Source organism: Mixophyes fleayi, chromosome 7, assembly GCF_038048845.1.
Source record: "Mixophyes fleayi isolate aMixFle1 chromosome 7, aMixFle1.hap1, whole genome shotgun sequence".
NCBI classification, from domain to species: Eukaryota; Metazoa; Chordata; class Amphibia; order Anura; family Limnodynastidae; genus Mixophyes; species Mixophyes fleayi.
Window position 1 is genome coordinate 11,875,020 of NC_134408.1, and position 20,249 is coordinate 11,895,268.

Here is a 20,249-nt window from a genome sequence, read left to right on the forward strand (position 1 = left end):
TGGTCATAACTGGTTGAGACAACCTGATGGGACTTCACTAACAAAATACCAGTTCAGGATGATTTTTAATAGATGTTTGCGTAGGTTGGGTCTTAGTTGGGATGATACCAGGACTCATTCATTTAGGATAGGCAGTGCCATAGTTGCAGGTGAGGAGGGTTGTTTTGTTAAAACCATTATGGAGCTGGGTAAATGGAAGTCTAATTGCTATAAGAAATATATTAGACTGCACAATAAGCAATGATGTCTGTTCCACTTCCACTTCAAAGCATGAGCATTTTCCCAGGGGCTGAAGGCATTTAGTGGTTAGGCCTTAGAGGCATACAATGGTTTCTATTGTTAAGAACCCTGCTCCTGAATGAGGCCATGATTGGGTGTCCTGAAGTGTTAGTTATTCATTTGGGTGGGAATGATCTCTGCAACCCTGAAGAGATTAGAACTTACAGCAATAAGTCAGATCTCGCCTCCCTCATCCGCTCCTCATCTGCCTCCCCTCTCTGTCTCGCCTTACACTGGCTCCCCTTCCCCTACAGAAGCCTTTTCAAACTCCTCACCACTACTTACAAGGCTCTCTCCCACTCTACTGCCCCCTATATCTCTAACCTCCTCTCCATTCACACTCCTGCTCGCTCCCTGCGCTCGGCCAATGACCGCCGCCTCTCCTCCACTCTTATCACCTCTTCCCACTCCAGAATCCAAGACTTTTCCTGTGCAGCCCCCCTTCACTGGAATGACCTCCCTCGTTCCATCCGCCTCTCTCCTACTCTGTGCTCCTTCAAACGTGCACTGAAAACCCACCTCTTCCTTAAAGCCTACCAACCATCCGTATAACCCCTTCACCTCCTCCACTCGCTCTCTCCCTTGCCTCATCTGGCTCCCCTTGTGTCTTTCTGTTTTCCCTCCCTTAGGATGTAAGCTCAAATAAGCAGGGCCCTCTTCCCTCCTGTCTCCTCACATGTTCTTCTGCTCCATGCTTATTGCTTTAACCTGCCTGGAGTTTCTGAAGTACTGGTATTTTTGTTTATTGTTTTGTGCTGTTTCACCCTGTATAGTGTACTGTTTGTATGGTGTACGGCGCTGCGGAAATCTTGTGGTGCCTAACAAATAAAGAATAATAATAATAATCTCGATATAATCCTGACTCGCTGGCTCGGTATTTGCTAAATCTGGTTGGATGTAATCCACAGGAGGATGTGGAGAGGTGCTAATAGTGCTGTTTGCCTCGTTAAGGCCCGTTCTAATGTGAACATGGCCATTTTTAGTTTTTTTGTTTGGGAAAAGTGGTCTGTAGGTCTCACCCTGGGATTAAATATAAATGCGCTCACTTGTACAGGTCCTATTGTCTGTACCTTACGGAGGAATATCTAGCTTGTTTTGTGGAGCAGCTCTTGAAAAGGGCATTTAGTTAACAGTTAATGTTAAATCAACTGTTAGGCGACTCTGTTGTCCAGCCCCTCTGTACGTGATTTGGAGAATGGTCCTTGGAGGAAATAACAAGATGTGTATGGAGGGTGATCTGAAGAATTGCATTTCAAACTGCACTGAGCTGCTCATTTTATTTCTTTGTTAGCTCTTAACAACTATACATAGAGACGGTATTTTTAGCTAATTAACAAATACATTTCTTATTTTCATCTGTTTCAGCTCCTCCACACTTCATTATCACAGATAAAATAGTTCTTATTAATAAGGAGAGTATTCTGCATAGCTCCATCACTGGATTCTACCCAGAGCACATAGTCATTGAATGGTTCAGGGATGGAGAGATATTGAACAGTGTCACAGTGGACACACCACAGAGAAGCCCAGACGGGATGTACAGTGTGAACAGTTCAGTAATAATATCACCTACTCAGGAGGACAGAGAGCGGATCTTCTCATGTAGAGTCCAACATCAGTCTCTACATGAACCTCTTCGGGAAGACTTCCAGCTGGTGTATGGAGGTAACCAAAGCTTACTTATGGGTCTATTTAAAACATATCAAAGTAGTCTGGTTTGAGATTTGCTATTTACTGCCCTCAAAACTATCTGTACACATTTTGAAACAAACAAAATAGCCAACACTTTTCACTTATATTACTCCAAATTGTATAACATTGCTGTTTCTTCATCTAACATTATGAGAGGGTGCCGCCGGGGAGAGATTGATAACTATTTACTTTCAATTACTTTTCCAAAATTGTCAGAAGCAGCCTTTTACAGCTCAAGAATTGAAACAAGCTATCTCTTCTTCCCCTTCAGGTAAAAGCCCAGGTCCCGATGGCTTTACGATAACTTATTTAAGGACCTTCAAAACCCAACTTGTCCCATTACTCCTCCAAGCATTTAATACTATTTCTGCTGAATCTAATTTTTCTAAACAATACCTAGAATCCCACATTACAATTATACAGAAGGAATGGAAGGATCCATCCCTGTGTCCCAGCTGTCAATCTATTTCACTACTAAATGTAGATATCAAACTATATGAGAAAATGCTTGCAAACAGATTGAAATCCTTCCTCCCTGAGATTATACATGATAATCAAGTAGGTTTTGTGGCTGGCCGAGAAGCCTGTGACAACACCACCAAAATAATTAATCTAATACATCTTTCTTTACAGCAAGATATCCCTATCATTCTACTAGCTACAGATGCAGAAAAATCATTTAATAGGGTGGATTGGGAGTTCATATCTGGTCTTCTGAGACACATAGGTTTGGGTCCCCTGAGATTGCATAGAATTTTAGCACTCTATAACATCTCTTTCGGCTTATATAAAGATTAAAGGATCCCTATCAAAGCCATTCAATATTTTAAACAGTACCAGACAGGTTTGCCTGTTATCACCATTGATCTTCATCCACTGCTTGGAAACCCTTGCAAGAGCAAATAGAGATAATCCTGACATTTCTGGAATTAAAGTATGTTATAAGGAATGTAAATTAACACTTTTTGCTGATGATAGCATCAATCTCCTTATCCTGTGACCTCACTCCCTAGCTTGATGACCGAATTTCACACTTTTGGAAATCTCTCGAATTTCAAAATTATTTTTTCAAAATCTGTGGCCATGAAAGTTACCACCCCTCTACCGATAGTTAAAAACTTGAAGATTAAATTCCCATTTATCTGCACCAATCTCATCTTAAATATCTTGGAATTCAATTGACCAAAGACTTTACCCAACTCTTCATTCCAACTTCTCGACTATCATTTTGTCCTTAAAGACTGACATGGAACAAATGCATTTTAAAGGACTATCATTCATTTGTATAGTTTACGTTATTAAAATGAACACACTTCCTAAAATCCTCTATTAAATGCAAACTCTTACGATCCATATTCCCTCAAAATGGTTCCAAGATGTTCAAGGCTTAATCAGTCATTTTATTTCGGGTAAAAATCATCCCCACATTCAACAAGAATTTTTATTCAGACGCAAGCACTTAGGAGGACTTCAACTCCCACACATATCATCATCATCATTTATTTATATAGCACCACTAATTCCGCAGCACTCTACAGAGGAGTCACTCACATCAGTCTCTGCCCCATTGGGGCTTACAGTCTAAATTGCCTAACACACACATACAGACTAGGGTCAACTTGTTAGCAGCCAACTAACCTACCAGTATGTTTTTGGAGTGTAGGAGGAAACCGGAGCACCCGGAGGAAACCCACACACACACGGGGAGAACATACAAACTCACAGATAAGGCCATGTTCGGGAATTGAACTCATGACCCCAGCGCTGTAAGGTAGAAGTGCTTATCACTTAGCCACCGTGCTTAGTAGGATCTTTGAATAGACTAGGTCCAAAGATAACAAACAATTGGCCTCTATTGAGGAAAAATTTCTACATCTCCCAATTGAGATTGTACATTGCTTGCTGAGCCTATCCTCAATTTCTCACCCAACTATTTCACCTACACTGAATTGTTGGAAACGATTACAAACTATAACATATATCTCTAAAATTTCACCACTTACCTCCTTCTTAGCAAATCAGGATTTCCTTCCGGGTACTCACCTGCCCTCTTTCAAACATTGGTATCAAGCTGGAGTCTTCAGGTTGGGACAACTGATGGATATGAAAGGCGTCCGTCCATTTACTGATATCCAATATAAATGGCATATACCCAAAGCTGATTTCTGGAAATTTTTTGCAATCAACTAAACGAACCCAACTAGTACATAGATAACTTACTGATTTTGAAACGCTATGTACATTATATCGGTTTCTAAACCATCCCATAAAATTTCAATTATATAGAGACTTATTATTGAAAATGTATTTCAATCACTTCCTCATTACACTAAAAGTTGGGAACAAGATTTACTTAGAAACGTTTCTCCAGAAGAGCGGCAGAAAGTTTTCAAAATCACTCATGTATGCTTCATTAGCACCTCTATAAGAGACACAATACAAAATATGAATTTGTTGGTACAGATATTCGAGTTTACTTTGAAAGATATACCCGGATACCTCCGATATATATTGGTGATGCTCTAATGTTGTAGGAAGTTATTTACACATATGGTGGGATTGTCCCATTATTCAAAATTTTTGGATAGGTGTTGTATATATCACTAAGACCATACTAAATTACGAAGCTCCCTTAAATCTTGCCCTCTGGCTCATTAACTTGTTTAAAATTCCAATATTTTTTTTAAAATAATCACTGCTATGTCATCTAAGCAATGCAGCCAAGGCTGTAATGTCTCTCCAATGGAAATGTTCCAATCCTTCAACACTTGAAGACTGGTATTCCCAAATAGACTACTGTACGTTAACAACAACCAAACCGCAGTAGTATTTCAAATCCTCCAAAAAAATCAATAGGAACCACCATTCCGGTATTTACTGCTGGAGGAGTATTTAAGCTGCAACAATTACTATCAGCATGCATGCTTTAGACAAGGAAGCACTGATCGGATGACACACTACAGATTCCAGCATCTGGTAAGGAAGTGCTTTATATTGTGGATTGTCCGTACCTCCATACGAATAACTTACAAACACAGTTTGTGCTGGATGAGATTTATCAACTGCATAATATGAACTGTACTATACTGATATGGGATACCTGATCGTCTAGCCTATTAATTGGGGATTTCAAATGATTGGTTGTTTCAGATTTGTGGACTGTCTCAATCATAGCTATACCCCATTGAGCTGGATTAATTTATGGCCATAATATTAATATCGTTGTGAGCTCAGTCTGAGTATGATTTTGATCTAATATACACCATCACTCCTTGGAGGAATTTACTTGATCGGATTCAAGACATTATTATTATTATAGGTGCACCTAATTAATATTGTTCCTCCTATTAGTGTTGGGAATTTACAATTTATTTATTTTTATGTATGCATATTGAGTATTCAACATGTTTTTTATATGTTATTTGTTTTATTAAAGTTTTAAAACCACATTGCATTACCAGTTTTTTTGGAGGATTTGAAATACTACTGCGGTTTGGTTGTTATATATTGTTTGTTTTACGGGGACACAGACCCCGTGCAGTAGCCTTCTCGTCCTCCCTCATAATTGGCCTAAAAAGTTATTTTGTTTTTTTACTGTACGTTAATGGATGATTTGCTTCCCTCTACAATGAGAAAACTTCAGAATTTACTACCACCTGGTTTTCTGGGTTAGAATTCAAGGCTACAGAATGCTATAAAGATTACATGTTTGTGGCAAATAGAGACGATTAAATATATATTTACCACATATACACGGACATACCTTACCTTATCTTGTTTAATCACATCCTTCATAATAACCTACCAACACACAAGATCACTATATCTCTATTAATATTGAATAGTACTCCTCTCTTCTTCCTTCCTCCTTCTCTCCCTTCCCTTCTCCCCTCTTTCCATTTTCACTTATCTTTATATTTCTTCATTATTATCTATAGAAAGTTATTATTATTACTACTATTATTACTAACATGGAAAGCTTAGAGAAGTATCTTGTTATGTCAACACTGATTATATTTCTTTATTTTAATATGAGCTTTCAATATACATTAGTTTAAACAAATTGACCTTAGTCTGTGTGCCATTGTTAGGGAAGTTGGACTGTAAGCTCCAATGGGGCAGGGACCAATGTGAGTGACTTCTCTGTATATTACTGAAGAATTATGGTGCTATATAAATAAAATGATGATGATGATGATCACAGTTCAGTCACTAAACAATGGGATTTAAGGTTCCTCTATACATCCAATTATATAGACTAAGATATTACCGTTTTCACCACACTCACACCTGAGTGAATCCTGTCACCCTGTCTAAGGTATGTTGGGTACCATTGGTGCACTTGGTTGGTAACTTGGTTTATATGATCTTGACAGCAATCTATATAATTAGTGAGTATCTTAACAGTCTCCCAGAAGGGAGAACACTAAAAGACTGAAGTTCCTTGTATGATGAGGAGATACAGTAATCATGCAACTCAGAAACAGAATGTCTCTGCACGTATATCTCAGTCTGTATGTGATATAGAGGTATATGTGTATCAACTGTGAGCACACTTATCTGTCACCAGGGTGGCAGGACACTGGGCAGGATTCAAACCTCCTCTTGCTTGCTGTCCTCTCTGCTCACTTGCAATTGACCCAGACCAAGAGATCCTCTCTCTGGCCAGGAACTAGCTTTGAATGCCCATAGCAATTGATCTTCACTATGCCCCTCTACAATCTTGAGATTCACTGGTATAGGTTCCTTTTAAAAATCTGTTCCTCACTCAGGAGACTCTTGACAACTCTCAGCGAGTTCTGTCTCACTTTCTCCTCCCAGCCCTCCTGTCAACTGAACTCTGGGAAAGCTGGATCTTCTGAGTTTACGCACCTCTCTCTCTATATGTTATTAACTTACCCTTAGAACAGCCCTTATCCAAGATGGCCAGGACTGTAAAATACACTTCCTGTTGTGAAGTATTTGCTTGTGTATTGTGTTTGAATCTGAACCAGAGGTTTTCACAAAACCTTGCTCCATTTTGTGGTTTGCATTGCAATTGTTTGATCCTTCCACTGAACCTTTATCTTCTTTGGGACAATTGACTTCATTTGTTGGATATTTTAGATTTGTATAATAAAATAAATCATATTTACTTTGGAACTAAATGGCTATTGGATTACATCTGTGATACCAGAAGTGTGACAATATACCTCTCACACTCCTTCTATCCTGACCCCTATTTATCTCCTTCAGTATTATGCACTGGCAGGCACTGGCAGGCTCTCCTTGTTAACTCCTCTCACCTCCTCAGTCCTCTCGCTGTCCTACTCCTCCTCCCAGCAGCAGAGGTTGCTGGTAAATGTAGGCCTATCTAATCATGTTTAGATGTGCAATGGTTTCATCAACCACACATATATACAAATGTACACAACAAAGTATTAAAATGACCTATGTGTCACTTTTATTGCAGCTGCCCCATCCGTTTCCATCACTTCCCCAATATTTAAGATGAATGTGGAGCAGATGTTAATCTGTCGTGCATCTGGGTTTTACCCAGAATCCATTGCTGTGAATTGGCTCCTGAACAGGACACTGGTGGAGAATGCCAAGACCCGGAAAATTACCAGGTCATCCATGGAGTCGGTCTATCAATTCCTGCCGACAGAAGAGAACTGGGGCGTGGAGATCTCCTGTGTGGTGGAACATGACACCTTGATCCATCCTCATGTTGAGAGACTGCTGGTGGTAGGGAAAGGTGAGCAAACATCTGTTATATCTGTGCATACAGAATAATCCTTATTAATGTAGCTCCTACCGATGTTTAAAATAAACAATGTTTTATATATAAATCTAATTAGTTTATGAAAACAGAATGAGGAGAATACCTCAATTTAAAGAACCAAAAGACCCAATGGAACAAGCTTTCAAATACACACAAACAACACTAATCAACAACCTGCAAGTTTCTGAGGTACTATAATATAGAAATCATCATGTGCCCTGCTGACATAGATCCTGGAAATGACAAGTTGGCTCCTAAATTGTCATCAGAGCCTAATTGTAACTTTATACATGAATCACATTCCTATTTTAAAGGATCAATAAAGATCTCTAGAGAACAGTGCACCTCAAATTAACCAATAATTTAGTTTATGTAATAATATAAATCTGTCACTATCCCCCCTTAGCCTTCTACAATATTTCCCTATTTTATGTTATTTTTCATTCACTTGATAAAACGCAGAGTGGATTATGGGGGATTTACATTAAATTGCTGATATTTGGAGGTCTATGCATTTATATAATGCAGTGCCACTAAATATGTATCTCTGCAAATCGCAGCAATGCATATTTAAGCACCGCTGAAATGCACCATGCCGGGGCTACTCTGGGAGCCCTGGTGAACTGACCCCTCTACAGCAAGTTAATTTTCCTATTTACCGGCAGCCTAACGCTACCGCTGAAAGAAGGAAGTGCTGCGTGCATGCGCATAGCACTTCTGTTGTACGGGATTCTGTAAAGCCAAAGAGATTTCAGCAGGATTCTGCAGGAAAAGAGAGGTAACGCCATCCTGAGATTTCCTTACCTGTCTGCGCAATGCAAAGCTTATCAAAGGTTCATGCATTGAAGAAGATCGCAGTCCTCATATTAATCTATGGGAACTGCAAAGACAAACATTAAATGAGTTATGGCAGGAGAAATCTTTCATAAATTTTGTGATGGTCATTGTACTTTGATGCATAGACCCCTTGGCATTAGGGGCTTAGGGGGAAAAAATTACATGCCCCACTGTCTACAGTAATCTATGTGCAGGAAATGTCAGTGTAAATTCATCCTATGTTATTTACAGTCTAAGTGGCTAGATTATATATGGGATGTTGCAGTCTCTACTGTAAATTATACAGACATTAGAAATCACCAAGTACTTATGTGACCATATAAGAGAGCACAGAGCTGTAGGCTTAGGACTGTTATACAGGTCACAGAATAGCAATTTACAGGAATTTATACATTAATTAACATCAGGGGGTAAATGTATAAAAGTCCGATTTTTGCACCTCTCATATTACCTTGTCCTGCAACACATCAATGTACACCTGGGGGTAAATGTATGAAAGTCCGATTTTTTTCAAGTCGCCGGAAATCGGCGACTTTGCAGCTAAAATTTAAAGCGGCGATGGCTTGTAAAGGCAAGTTTGCCTTTACAAGCCATCGTCGCTTTAAATTTTAGCTGCATACATTTACCCCCAGGTGTACATTGATGTGTTGCAGGACAAGGTAATATGAGAGGTGCAATCTGTGTTGATGAGACATTGTGCCATCATTAACTATCCCCATACTACATACATACATCACCACCTGCACACTGTACAATGAACAATCTGCATTTTTCATATGTTGTTTGTTTCTTTCAGATCTGACAGCGAGATACAAAATTCATGTTGCGATTGTTACTATTGTGCTTGTTTGTGCATTGGGAACTATAATCATTGTGGTACTTCTCCGTAGGTACAGGAAGAGCCGTAAGTAATTGAAATCTTTGTTTTATATCACAATATCAGAGGGAAAAAAAGGGTCTATATATCATAGCTTATTGCACTGTGTTTTCATCTTACTGCATTGCAATGATAAAAGGTTAGTTATCACCAGTGATTCCATTATCAGATTTGTGATTTACTCTATCTATGAATTTGTACATTGGAATTTTTGTTTCTCATTACAGGGCTTCCAAAGGCGAGAAATATAATTTGCTCCACAGACGGCCGTCTCAGTTTGCACGTGGATCATTTTTACCCTAAAGATATCTCAGTATGTTGGACAGTGATCCAACCACCTTCAAGTACAAAGCACGAGACCCTGGAATCTACTGTTATCCTTGAGGAAAACCAGGATGGGACCTTTAATGCCACCAGCAGCTGTGAGACCCTGAGAGACAAGGTCAATGTAAATGAGCCGTATATAGTCCGAGCTGCGGTAACTCACAAGGAGCTGAAACATCCGATACATAAAGACTGGAATAGGGAGAAGAGTGATATAAAATGTAAGTGTCATTGGGGGATATTGGGGTAGTTACTGCTTGCCTCCAGATTTGGAGAAGGGTTAAATGAATTTCTGACTTTGGACAACTGCTACTTGGGGACCTTCCTTACTTAACCCTTCATGGTTGTTATCTGTCTCAGGTAAGTAAGGAAACAGCACATAAATGGTTGTGCTGCTGAGTGTTATTATACAATGTAAACAAAATATATATATATATATATTTATTTATATAGTGGATTTTTACAAAGGTCTTTTCCAAAGAAAATCATTCAGCAACTTTTTGTCTTGAAGTCTTACTAATATTATAGTCAGACTTATGTACACTGCTTTATGAGTTATATGTTATTGTCACTCCATTTTTTTTTTATAAATGTTATTTTACAGTTAACAGTTTTATTGAACTAAAGGAAGATTTAATAAATAGTTCTATCAATGACTGTTCCCGCTGTCTCTTTCAATTTAACTCAGGAAAATAAATGTTATATTTTGTTAGAAATAAAGAATATATGTACAAAATAATGTTAAAAATCCAAACTGACTTTGGGTAGGTAATGAATTATTTAACTGTTTGTGAATTCAACCTTTGAGAAGAAATTGGTACAACTTTAGTTAAAAAAAATGTAAAATAATAATGTTACTTTTGTGAATCCCACTCATTGTATGCTCTGAGTAACATGATTTAAATGTACAGGGTCACTGAGAACCTATTCAATGTTGCAGATTTCCTTTCCCGACCAGAAATGGATGAGATACAGACACCGGATCTGTTATTGGACAAACAGACACAGCTGCAGTGCACAGTGTCACGTTATTACCCTGATGATCTGACTGTGACGTGGTATAAGAAAGGGAGAGGAAATAAGGAATTAATTCCCATGTCTGACAATGAGACAAAGAAGCTTCCAATCCGCAGATCACAGCAGCAGAGAGATAAAACATTTACCTATACAGCCTGTCTGGTGATCACCCCATCACTGGGGGACCAAGGGTCAGAATTTATCTGCAGAGTGGAACATCCCAGCCTGGAGCAGCCAATAGAGAGAAGTACAGGACCGGTACAAGTAAAGAGTGAGTATAGTACATTAATAAATATCACACAATATTCGTTCAGTTATATCATAATCAGTGTCACATTATGAGCTAAAATAATGGGCTTATATTGTTACTGTCACACAAAATATCAGCTACTTTTCTATATTGACTATAATGACATAATACTGTCGCTGATTTTGTCCACACACATGGAGGTAAATCACTCAGGTCCAGTTGTGCAGCTATAAAGCAAAATGATGGTATTGCCAAATGACTGATCACTTAATGGGCAAATTTTAATTTCGATTCATATAGCATCCAAAATAAACTGAAGGAACTGGTCACTGACCAGTCAGCTACTGTTAGATCCATTTTCATGAACTTGGTTAGTAATGCTGCTGGGCTGAGGATCCGTAGACCTGTTTCTCCCGGGCTTCATCTCTTTTTATGGTTTGCACATCATTATGCGTATTTAGCGCTTCTGTATGTTCCTCCCAGGTTTCAGTATGAGCACTGTGTGTATCAGTCATAGAGCCAGGAACCATACAGTGGGACAGTCATAGTACAGTAATGGTGGCAGAGTGGTGTCGATCTCTTGGGAGAACATACCTGGATGTCCACCCACAATAACATTTTGAGAAAACAATTCCCGTTTATCAGACACAGGTGTGTCCAGCACTGACCAGTCGGCCATCACTGTCTCCTGTTCAGCTGCCAGGGCCGTCTTTCCCATTGGGCACACTGGGCAGGTGCCCGGGGGCCCTGCAGCCTAGGGGGGCCCTCCGGAGGCAGGAAAAGAAAATAACCCTGCAAAAAAAGAAGAAAATACTTACCGTGCTGTCAGCTTGCGATCCGGCTCCCTCCCTGGTCTCCTCCTCCGTCGCGCTGGCAGTACATGACGGGCGTGACATCATCACGCCCGCCCTACACCCATTGTGGAGCGCGACAGAGGAGGAGACCAGGGAGGGAGCCGGATCGCCAGCTGACAGCACGGTAAGTATTTTCTTCTTTTTTTGCAGGGTTTTTTTTTTCTACCTCCGGAGGGCCCCCCTGGGCTGCAGGGCCCATATATAATCATTTTTTTTATTTTTTTTGTATATATAGGGGTCCCGGTGCGGCCCAAAAGGTTCTTAAGAGGGCCCTGTCAGCTGCCCTGGGACTCTTTCCTTACATACTTCCAAAATCTTATATTGGGAATATTCAAAAACAGCATAATTGAATTGACAGGATTGATAATTAGCTGTGATACATTAAGACATATCATGGTACATACGGAAGAGTAACACACATCACTAAGGAGTGAATAATACATAGTAATTGTGTGTATAATAAGTTCTATTGAGTAACTGTGAGAGTGGATTGAGATGTACGTGACAATATAACACTATCAGGATCACAGTTTGCTATAAAAAAAGAGAAATAAAATAAAAGAGACACATATCAGTGGCGGTCTGCGAAATTCATTTTAAACACATTTTCTAAACTTTTTTACAAAAAATCTTTTCTTTTTGTTATTTTACAATTTTATGCAACTACAGGAATGAATATTTAAAATAATACAAATAAAGGTGTGTTTTTACTAGGAATATAATATTTTTATAAATGTCCACTGAACGGACCGCACATGCTCACCTTAACAAAACATTGGTGACAGTGAACTATATCTCGAGGCACAATTAGAAGTGTGTGCTGGAGCCCAGAGGTACACAGAGGTGGTGCAGAGAGTGAAGAAGAGCACTGCATGCTGGGAAAATGAAGGTGGTAGGAGCTGGTAACAGACAAATCAGTGTATGATAATAATATTATATTATACTCAGTGTTAGGGATGTGCACCGGCGACTTTTGAGGTCTCGTGTTTTGTGTTTTGGATCCGGATTTTCGTTATTTTTGAGGTTCGGATTTGTCTCGCAAAACACTTGACGAAAGGTCTCGGTTCGGATTTAAGGTTTTGGATTCGGATTTTTTTGCAAAAAAACATAAAAAGTTTAAAAATCAAGTTTTTGGGCTTATTTTCACTCCTAGGCTATTATTAACCTCAATAACATTCAATAACAAGCATTTCCACTAATTTACAGTGTATTCTGAACACCTCACAATATAGTTATTAGTCCAAAACGTTGCAACAAGGTATCTTTCTGGACTGCGTAGAGGAGTGGGTCACCACAATATATATTAAAAATGCTGAACTTTTATGAATCGCACCAATAAATGTACCTGGACTGCGTAGAGGAGTGGGTCACCACAATATATATTAAAAACCCTGAACTTTTATGAATCGCACCAATAAATGTACCTGGACTGCGTAGAGGAGTGGGTCACCACAATATCTTAAAAACCCAGAACTTTTATGAATCGCACCAATAAATGTACCTGGACTGCCTAGAGGAGTGGGTCACCACAATATATATTAAAAACCCTGAACTTTTATGATTCGCACCAATAAATGTACCTGGACTGCGTAGAGGAGTGGGTCACCACAATATATATTAAAAACCCTGTACTTTTATGAATCGCACCAATAAATGTACCTGGACTGCGTAGAGGAGTGGGTCACCACAATATATTAAAAACCCTGAACTTTTATGAATCGCACCAATAAATGTACCTGGACTGCGTAGAGGAGTGGGTCACCACAATATCTTAAAAACCCTGAACTTTTATGAATCGCACCAATAAATGTACCTGGACTGCGTAGAGGAGTGGGCACTGGGCACCACAATAAAATATATAAAAAACCTTCAACAGGTCTACATTACACTACACATACGGCTGCTCCTCCATCCTCTCCATCATATACATGTTGGAGTTTTAGCGTGTGACAACCTCTTGTTTTTGATAATGTCAGTGCATTTTGAATATTTTTCAATTTGCCCCACACCACTGAATGTACTTTATCTATGATACGCATCTATCTATCTAGACTGCGTAGTGTGGTGGCCCCGGTACACAATTTGGTACCGAGGCCACAATATAATTAAAAAACCCTCCACGTGTCAGAATTCCACCAAACAAGTATCTGGACTGCATAGTGGGGTGGCCCCGGTACCCAATTTGATACCGGGGCCACAATACCTCCTCCAAACATGGTACAGACAATTCGTCATTGAGATCCCAGACAGACAGGGTCGAAGTGTTATTGTTTGACTTTGTAAACCCAAAAAACTGTCCCTGTTGCACATAGTCGTGCAATGGACAGTTACTTTTTTATTGAAAGACTCAAGCTTTCAAGTGTAGTGTTTATAAAATATAAACAACAATACAGTAGTTTTAGAGCACGTCAATACCTCTTGTTTTAAATTATGACACGGCATTTTACTTTTGGTTTAATTTCTTGTATTTTTTTAAATTTGGTTTTACTTTTTGAACATGGCAAACGACTGTTGATTGGTCATATAATGCAAAAAAAAAAGGTCCAAGATGGAATTGTCCTTGGGCCCTCACACCCACCCTTATGTTGTTGAAATAGGACATGCACACTTTAACAAACCAATCATTTCAGCGACAGGGCCTACCAAACAACTTTGGCTGAAATGATTGGTTTGTTTGGGCCCCCACACCAAAAAAAGCTATTCATCTCTCCCTGTACAGACTAAACAGGCTCTACTGAGGCAAGATGTCGTCCTCATCCTCAACCTCTGATTCCTCTCCCCCTACAGTGTGTACTTCCTCCTCATCACACATTATCAATTCGTCCCCGCTGGACTCCACAACCACAGGTCCCTCTGTACTGTCTGGAGGGCAGTGCTGTACTTCATTGAGGAATTGATTATTCATTTTTATAAACATCATTTTTTCAACGTTCTGAGGAAGCAACCTCCTTCGCCGCTCACTGACCAGGTTCCCCGCTGCACTAAAAACTCTTTCCGAGTACACACTGGAGGGGGGACAACTCAGGTAAAATAGAGCCAGTTTGTACAGGGGCTTCCAAACTGCCTTTTTTTCCTGCCAGTAACAATATGGACTGTCTGACATGTCTACTTGGATGGTGTCAGCAAAGTAATCATCCACAATTTTTTCTATTGTGACAGCATCCAATGCAGCGACAGTAGACATGTCTGCAATGGTTGGCAGGTCCTTCAGTCCGGACCAGATGTTATCAGCATCCCCGCCAGCGCCTCTTTTGGGAAAACTGAGCTTTTTCCTCGCAGCCATAGATGTGGAAGAAAATGAGGGTGGAGCTGTTGGCATGTCACGGTCCTCTTCAGAGGACAATCTCCTGACCAGCAGGTCTTTGCACCGCTGTAGACTTGTGTCCGCCGGAAACAGAGACACAACATACGCTTTAAACCGAGGATCGAGCACGGTGGCCAGAATGTATTCCTCTGACTTTAAAAGAGTGACCACCCTCAGATCCTGGCAAAGCGTACGAAGGGCTACATCCACAAGAGCTACATGCTTGGTGTAATCGCAATGGCTTACCAGCTCCTCCCTCACTTTCTCCAGCTGCTTCTGCAACAGCCTGATCAGGGGAATGACCTGACTCAAGCTGGCAGTGTCGGAACTGACTTCTCGTGTGGCAAGTTCAAATGGCTGCAGAACCTTGCACAACACGGAAATCAGTCTCCACTGCGCTTGACTCAGGCGCATCCCCACTCCTTTGCCTATGTCGTAGGTGGCTGTGTAGGCCTGAATGGCCTTTTGCTGCTCCTCCATCCTCTGCAGCATATAGAGGGTGGAGTTCCAGCGTGTCACAACCTCTTGTTTGAGGTGATGGCAGGGCAGGTTCATGCTTTTTTGATGTGCCTCTAGTCTGCGGTAGGCACTGGCTGAATGCCGAAAGTGTCCAGCAATTTTGCGCGCCACCGCAAGCATCTCCTGCACACCCCTGTCACTCTTGAGGTAATGCTGCACCACCAAATTAATGGTGTGGGCAAAACATGGGACGTGCTGGAAATTGCCCATATTTAATGCCCGCACAATGTTACTGGCATTGTCTGACACCACAAATCCCCATGAGAGTCTAAGTGGGGTAAGCCACTGGGAGATAATTTCCCTCATTTTCTCTAATATGTTGTCAGCATTGTGCCTCTTATTAAAGCCTGTAATGCACAATGTTGCCTGCCTTTGCACGAGTCGCCATTTTGTAGTTGCTGCTACTGATGCAGCTGTTGCTGTTGCTGCGGAAGGGGATGCATCTACCCAGTGGGCTGTCACAGTCATATAGTCCTTCGTTTGCCCAGAACCACTTGTCCACATGTCCGTGGTTAAGTGGACAGTGGGTACAACCGCATTTTTTAGAGCACTGAGGACACTTGATGGTACTTCTCTGTACATTTTTGGTATCGCCTGCCTAGTGAAGTGGAATCTCGACGGGATTTGGTACCGGGGACACAATACCTCCATCAACCCTCTAAATCCCACTCCACTGATGGCGGACACCGGGCGCACGTCTAACACCAACATTGCAGTTACAGCCGCAGTTATACGCTTTGCAATAGGGTGACTACTATCGTATTTTGTGGTCATGGCAAACGACTGTTGGACGGTCAATTGTTTTGTGAAAGACTTAGCGGTCTTACGACTTCCCCTCTGGGAAGATGACCGACTAACAGCAGCAACAGCAGCAGTGGCAGTAGTAGGCGTACCGCTGCAGGATTCCTCGGATGAATCCCGTATTGAGGAGGACTCAGTCTGGCTGCTGACTTGGGCTGCAGGACTGAATCTGATGGAGATTGTGGAGGAAGTTGACGAGGAGGGTGTTGCTGGTGTGTATCCAACTGGACCACGGGATTTAGGTGTCCCTGTACCGATGAGGGTCCTAGCCCCAGTTCCTGAACTAACCACTGAACTATGAAGGTTATTCAGGTGACGTATAAGGGAGGATGTTCCTAGGTGGGCAAGATCCTTACCCCTGCTTATTTGAGCTTTACATAAGCTACATATGGCCATACATTGGTTGTCTGGATTTGGATAAAAATAACTCCAGACCGAAGAGGTGCATTTTTTGGTCTTCTGACCAGGCATGACGATGGGCTTTTTCATCCCATGGACATCAGCTGTTTCCCCCCCTGGTGCCTCATTTACAATAACCACATCACCATCCTCATCATCAAGTTCCTCCACAGCGCCAGCTACATCATCAATAGCCTCCTCCCGAGCCACCTCTTCCCGTACAGTGATGGGAAGGTCAGGCTTGACAACCACCAACACCCTTGGACTCGCCTTGTGGATTTGTGATAATTTCTCTTTAGAAGGCAGAGTTGTTTGCTGTTTTGTTGCTGACAGCATAACTCTCTTCAATTTTTTGTAGGGGGGGGGAGGAGGAGGAGGGCTATGATCCGTGGGTGAAGCTGAACCACTAGTCATGAACACGGGCCAGGGCCTAAGCCGTTCCTTGCCACTCCGTGTCGTAAATGGCATATTGGCAACTTTACGTTTCTCCTCAGATGATTTTAAGTTTCTCTTTTTGCTACTTTTTCTTAACTTGGGCTTTTTGGATTTTACATGCCCGGTACTACGAGATTGGGCATCGGGCTTGGAAGACGACGTTGATGGCATTTCATCGTCTATGTCATGACTAGTGGCAGCAGCTTCAGCATTAGGAGGAAGTGGGTCTTGATCTTTCCCTACTTTATCCTCCAAATTTTTGGTCTCCATTATATGTAGCACAAGATACTGCAGAATGTGTGAACTTGGTAATATTGCAGTACCAATGGACTTATACTGCTGTATTGGTTTTGCAAATTTGGTTATAATAATTATTATATATTTTTTTTTTTTTAATTTTTTTATTTTTTTTTACTTTTTTTTTATTTTTTAAAAACTTGGGAATAATGGGGAAATAACTATGCCCTTAGAAGCACAGAGCACAGGACACAGCACCACTGGACTGAACAGGACACGGCACAGGACCCAGCAGCACTACGGAACTCAGCAGGACAGAGCACAGGACACAGCACCACTGGACTGATACTGCAGAATGTGTGAACTTTGTAATATTGCAGTACCAATGGACTTATACTGCTGGATTGGTTTTGCAAATTTGGTTATAATTATATTTATTTTTTTTTTAATTTTTAATTGTAATTTTTTTTTTACTTTTTTTTTATTTTTTAAAAACTTGGGAATAATGGGGAAATAACTATGCCCTTAGAAGCACAGAGCACAGGACACAGCACCACTGGACTGAACAGGACACGGCACAGGACCCAGCAGCACTACGGAACTCAGCAGGACAGAGCACAGGACACAGCACCACTGGACTGATACTGCAGAATGTGTAAACTTTGTAATATTGCAGTACCACTGGACTTTTACTGCTGAATGTGTGAACTTGGTAATATTGCAGTACCAATGGGCTTATACTGCAGGATTGGTTGTGCAAATTTTGTGGTAATTAAAAAAAATTAAATTAGTTTTTGGTATTTTTTTAAATAACTTTTTTTTAATTTTTTAAACACAGGGGAATATTGGGGAAATAACTATGCCCTTAGAAGCACAGAGCACAGGACACAGCACCACTGGACTGAACAGGACACAGCACTGGACCCAGCAGCACCACTGACCTCAGAAGGACAGAGCACAGCACACAGCACCACTGGACTGATACTGCAGAACACAGCACAGCACAGCACAGCACAGCACAGCACAGCACAGCACAGAACTAAACAGCACAGCACGAGATCTACCAGGACAGAGGACCACCTAACACACCCTCCCTCTACCCTGATCAATGCCCGAGTGAAGATGGCGGCGACTAGCGGGGAATTTATAGGATCCGAGTATCGCGAGATCCGACAACGGGATTATGAGTCAGAGCCTCAGTTTCATATTTGAATTTGGCGCCAATACCCGGATCTGTCTCGGATCCAACTCGGATCGGCAATGTTCGGGTGGGCTCGGATTTCAGATATCCGAACCCGCTCATCTCTACTCAGTGTATGATAAGTCTCTGGGGTGACGCATGTGGGATGAGACGTATGTGTGTTTTCTACACTAAGTTTTCTCACAAAGTCTATGAAAATGCACAGTTAGACAACACAGTTGGACAAACATTGGACTACACTTGATTATTTACAGGAATAAGCTACATCTGCCACAGGCTATTTCTGCATTACTTGTCTATCTATACGGAACACTGCAAACAGGTAATTTTTTAAAATCCCCTAACTTTTTTGCTTTTACTCTTTTATCACAATGTTTAACAAATTGCTTTTCTTGGTCTCTTTTCATGACATTATCTTTAGGACTGTGTCATCTTTCACCCCTCCACCAACACAAACATTTGTTCACATTGCACCTTCATTACTCCACTCACCTCTAGTTAACACCCATGAACTGTTGTCCTATTTATTATCTCTAACATGTACAGTCTCCACCTGTCTCCAGAAAATAAAAGGTCACACATCTTACAATCTCCTTGCCTATCTTTCTCTCTCTCTGCTTCTATTAGCTGGTGATATATCACCTAATCCAGGTCCCCCACACTCCTCACACACACATACATCAGAGCACTAACACTCTATAGCAAACCTCAAACACATCACCTGTCTCCCCTCTCTTCCAAACTCCTTTAAATGTGCCCTTTGGAATGCACGCACTGTTTGAAACAAGCTTACCTCCAAAAATTATCTCTTCTCTCAAAAAACCTCAACCTTCTGGCAATTACAGAAACATGACTCATGCAATCAGACACTGCCTCACCTGCAGCACTTTCACATAGTGGCCTCTATCTCACCCATACCCCCAGACCTGAAGGCAGACAAGGAGGTGGGGTTGGACTACTTCTCTCCCCACAGTGCAGGTTCACAGTTCTAACAAATGTACCATCACTCACTTCTTTTCTCACATCTTTTGAAGTACATGCTATTCACATTTTTAATCCATTCTCTCTACGTGTTGCAGTGATCTATCGATCCCCTGGAGCACACCAACAATTTATTGAGGATTTCTCTGCATGACTCCCTCACTTCTTATCTTCAGACATCCCCACACTCATCCTGGGTGATTTCAACATCCCTTTTGATAACCCACCTTCAAAAGCTGCTTCCAAATTACTCTCTCTAACCTCCTCACTTGACCTTTCCCAGTGAATTGAATCATCTACTTATCAGGATGGCCATTGCCTTGATCTTGTTTTCTCTAGACTATACTCAGTTTCTAATTTCCTTAACATACCCTTCCCCCTCTCATCAACTTATCAGCTACAAGCTCACCCCCACTGCTCTAACCTCTCTACTGTCTAACTCTACCAAGCCTCCTCATAGTGTTATGGCCTCCAGTGC

At 41.0% G+C, this 20,249-nt stretch overlaps 2 protein-coding genes across 2 annotated transcripts in view; both read left to right on the plus strand.

Moving 5' to 3' along the window:
- LOC142098455 (uncharacterized) overlaps positions 1-20,249 on the plus strand; it is a 584,882-nt gene that overhangs the window by 408,338 nt on the left and 156,295 nt on the right. The window lies entirely within an intron of this gene.
- Positions 1-20,249, plus strand: part of LOC142098005 (uncharacterized) — a 252,476-nt gene that overhangs the window by 219,400 nt on the left and 12,827 nt on the right. The window contains exon 8 of the mRNA XM_075180399.1: positions 10,714-11,061. Within this exon, the coding sequence (XP_075036500.1) occupies positions 10,714-11,061 (348 nt within the window). The remainder of the gene's footprint in view (positions 1-10,713; positions 11,062-20,249) is intronic.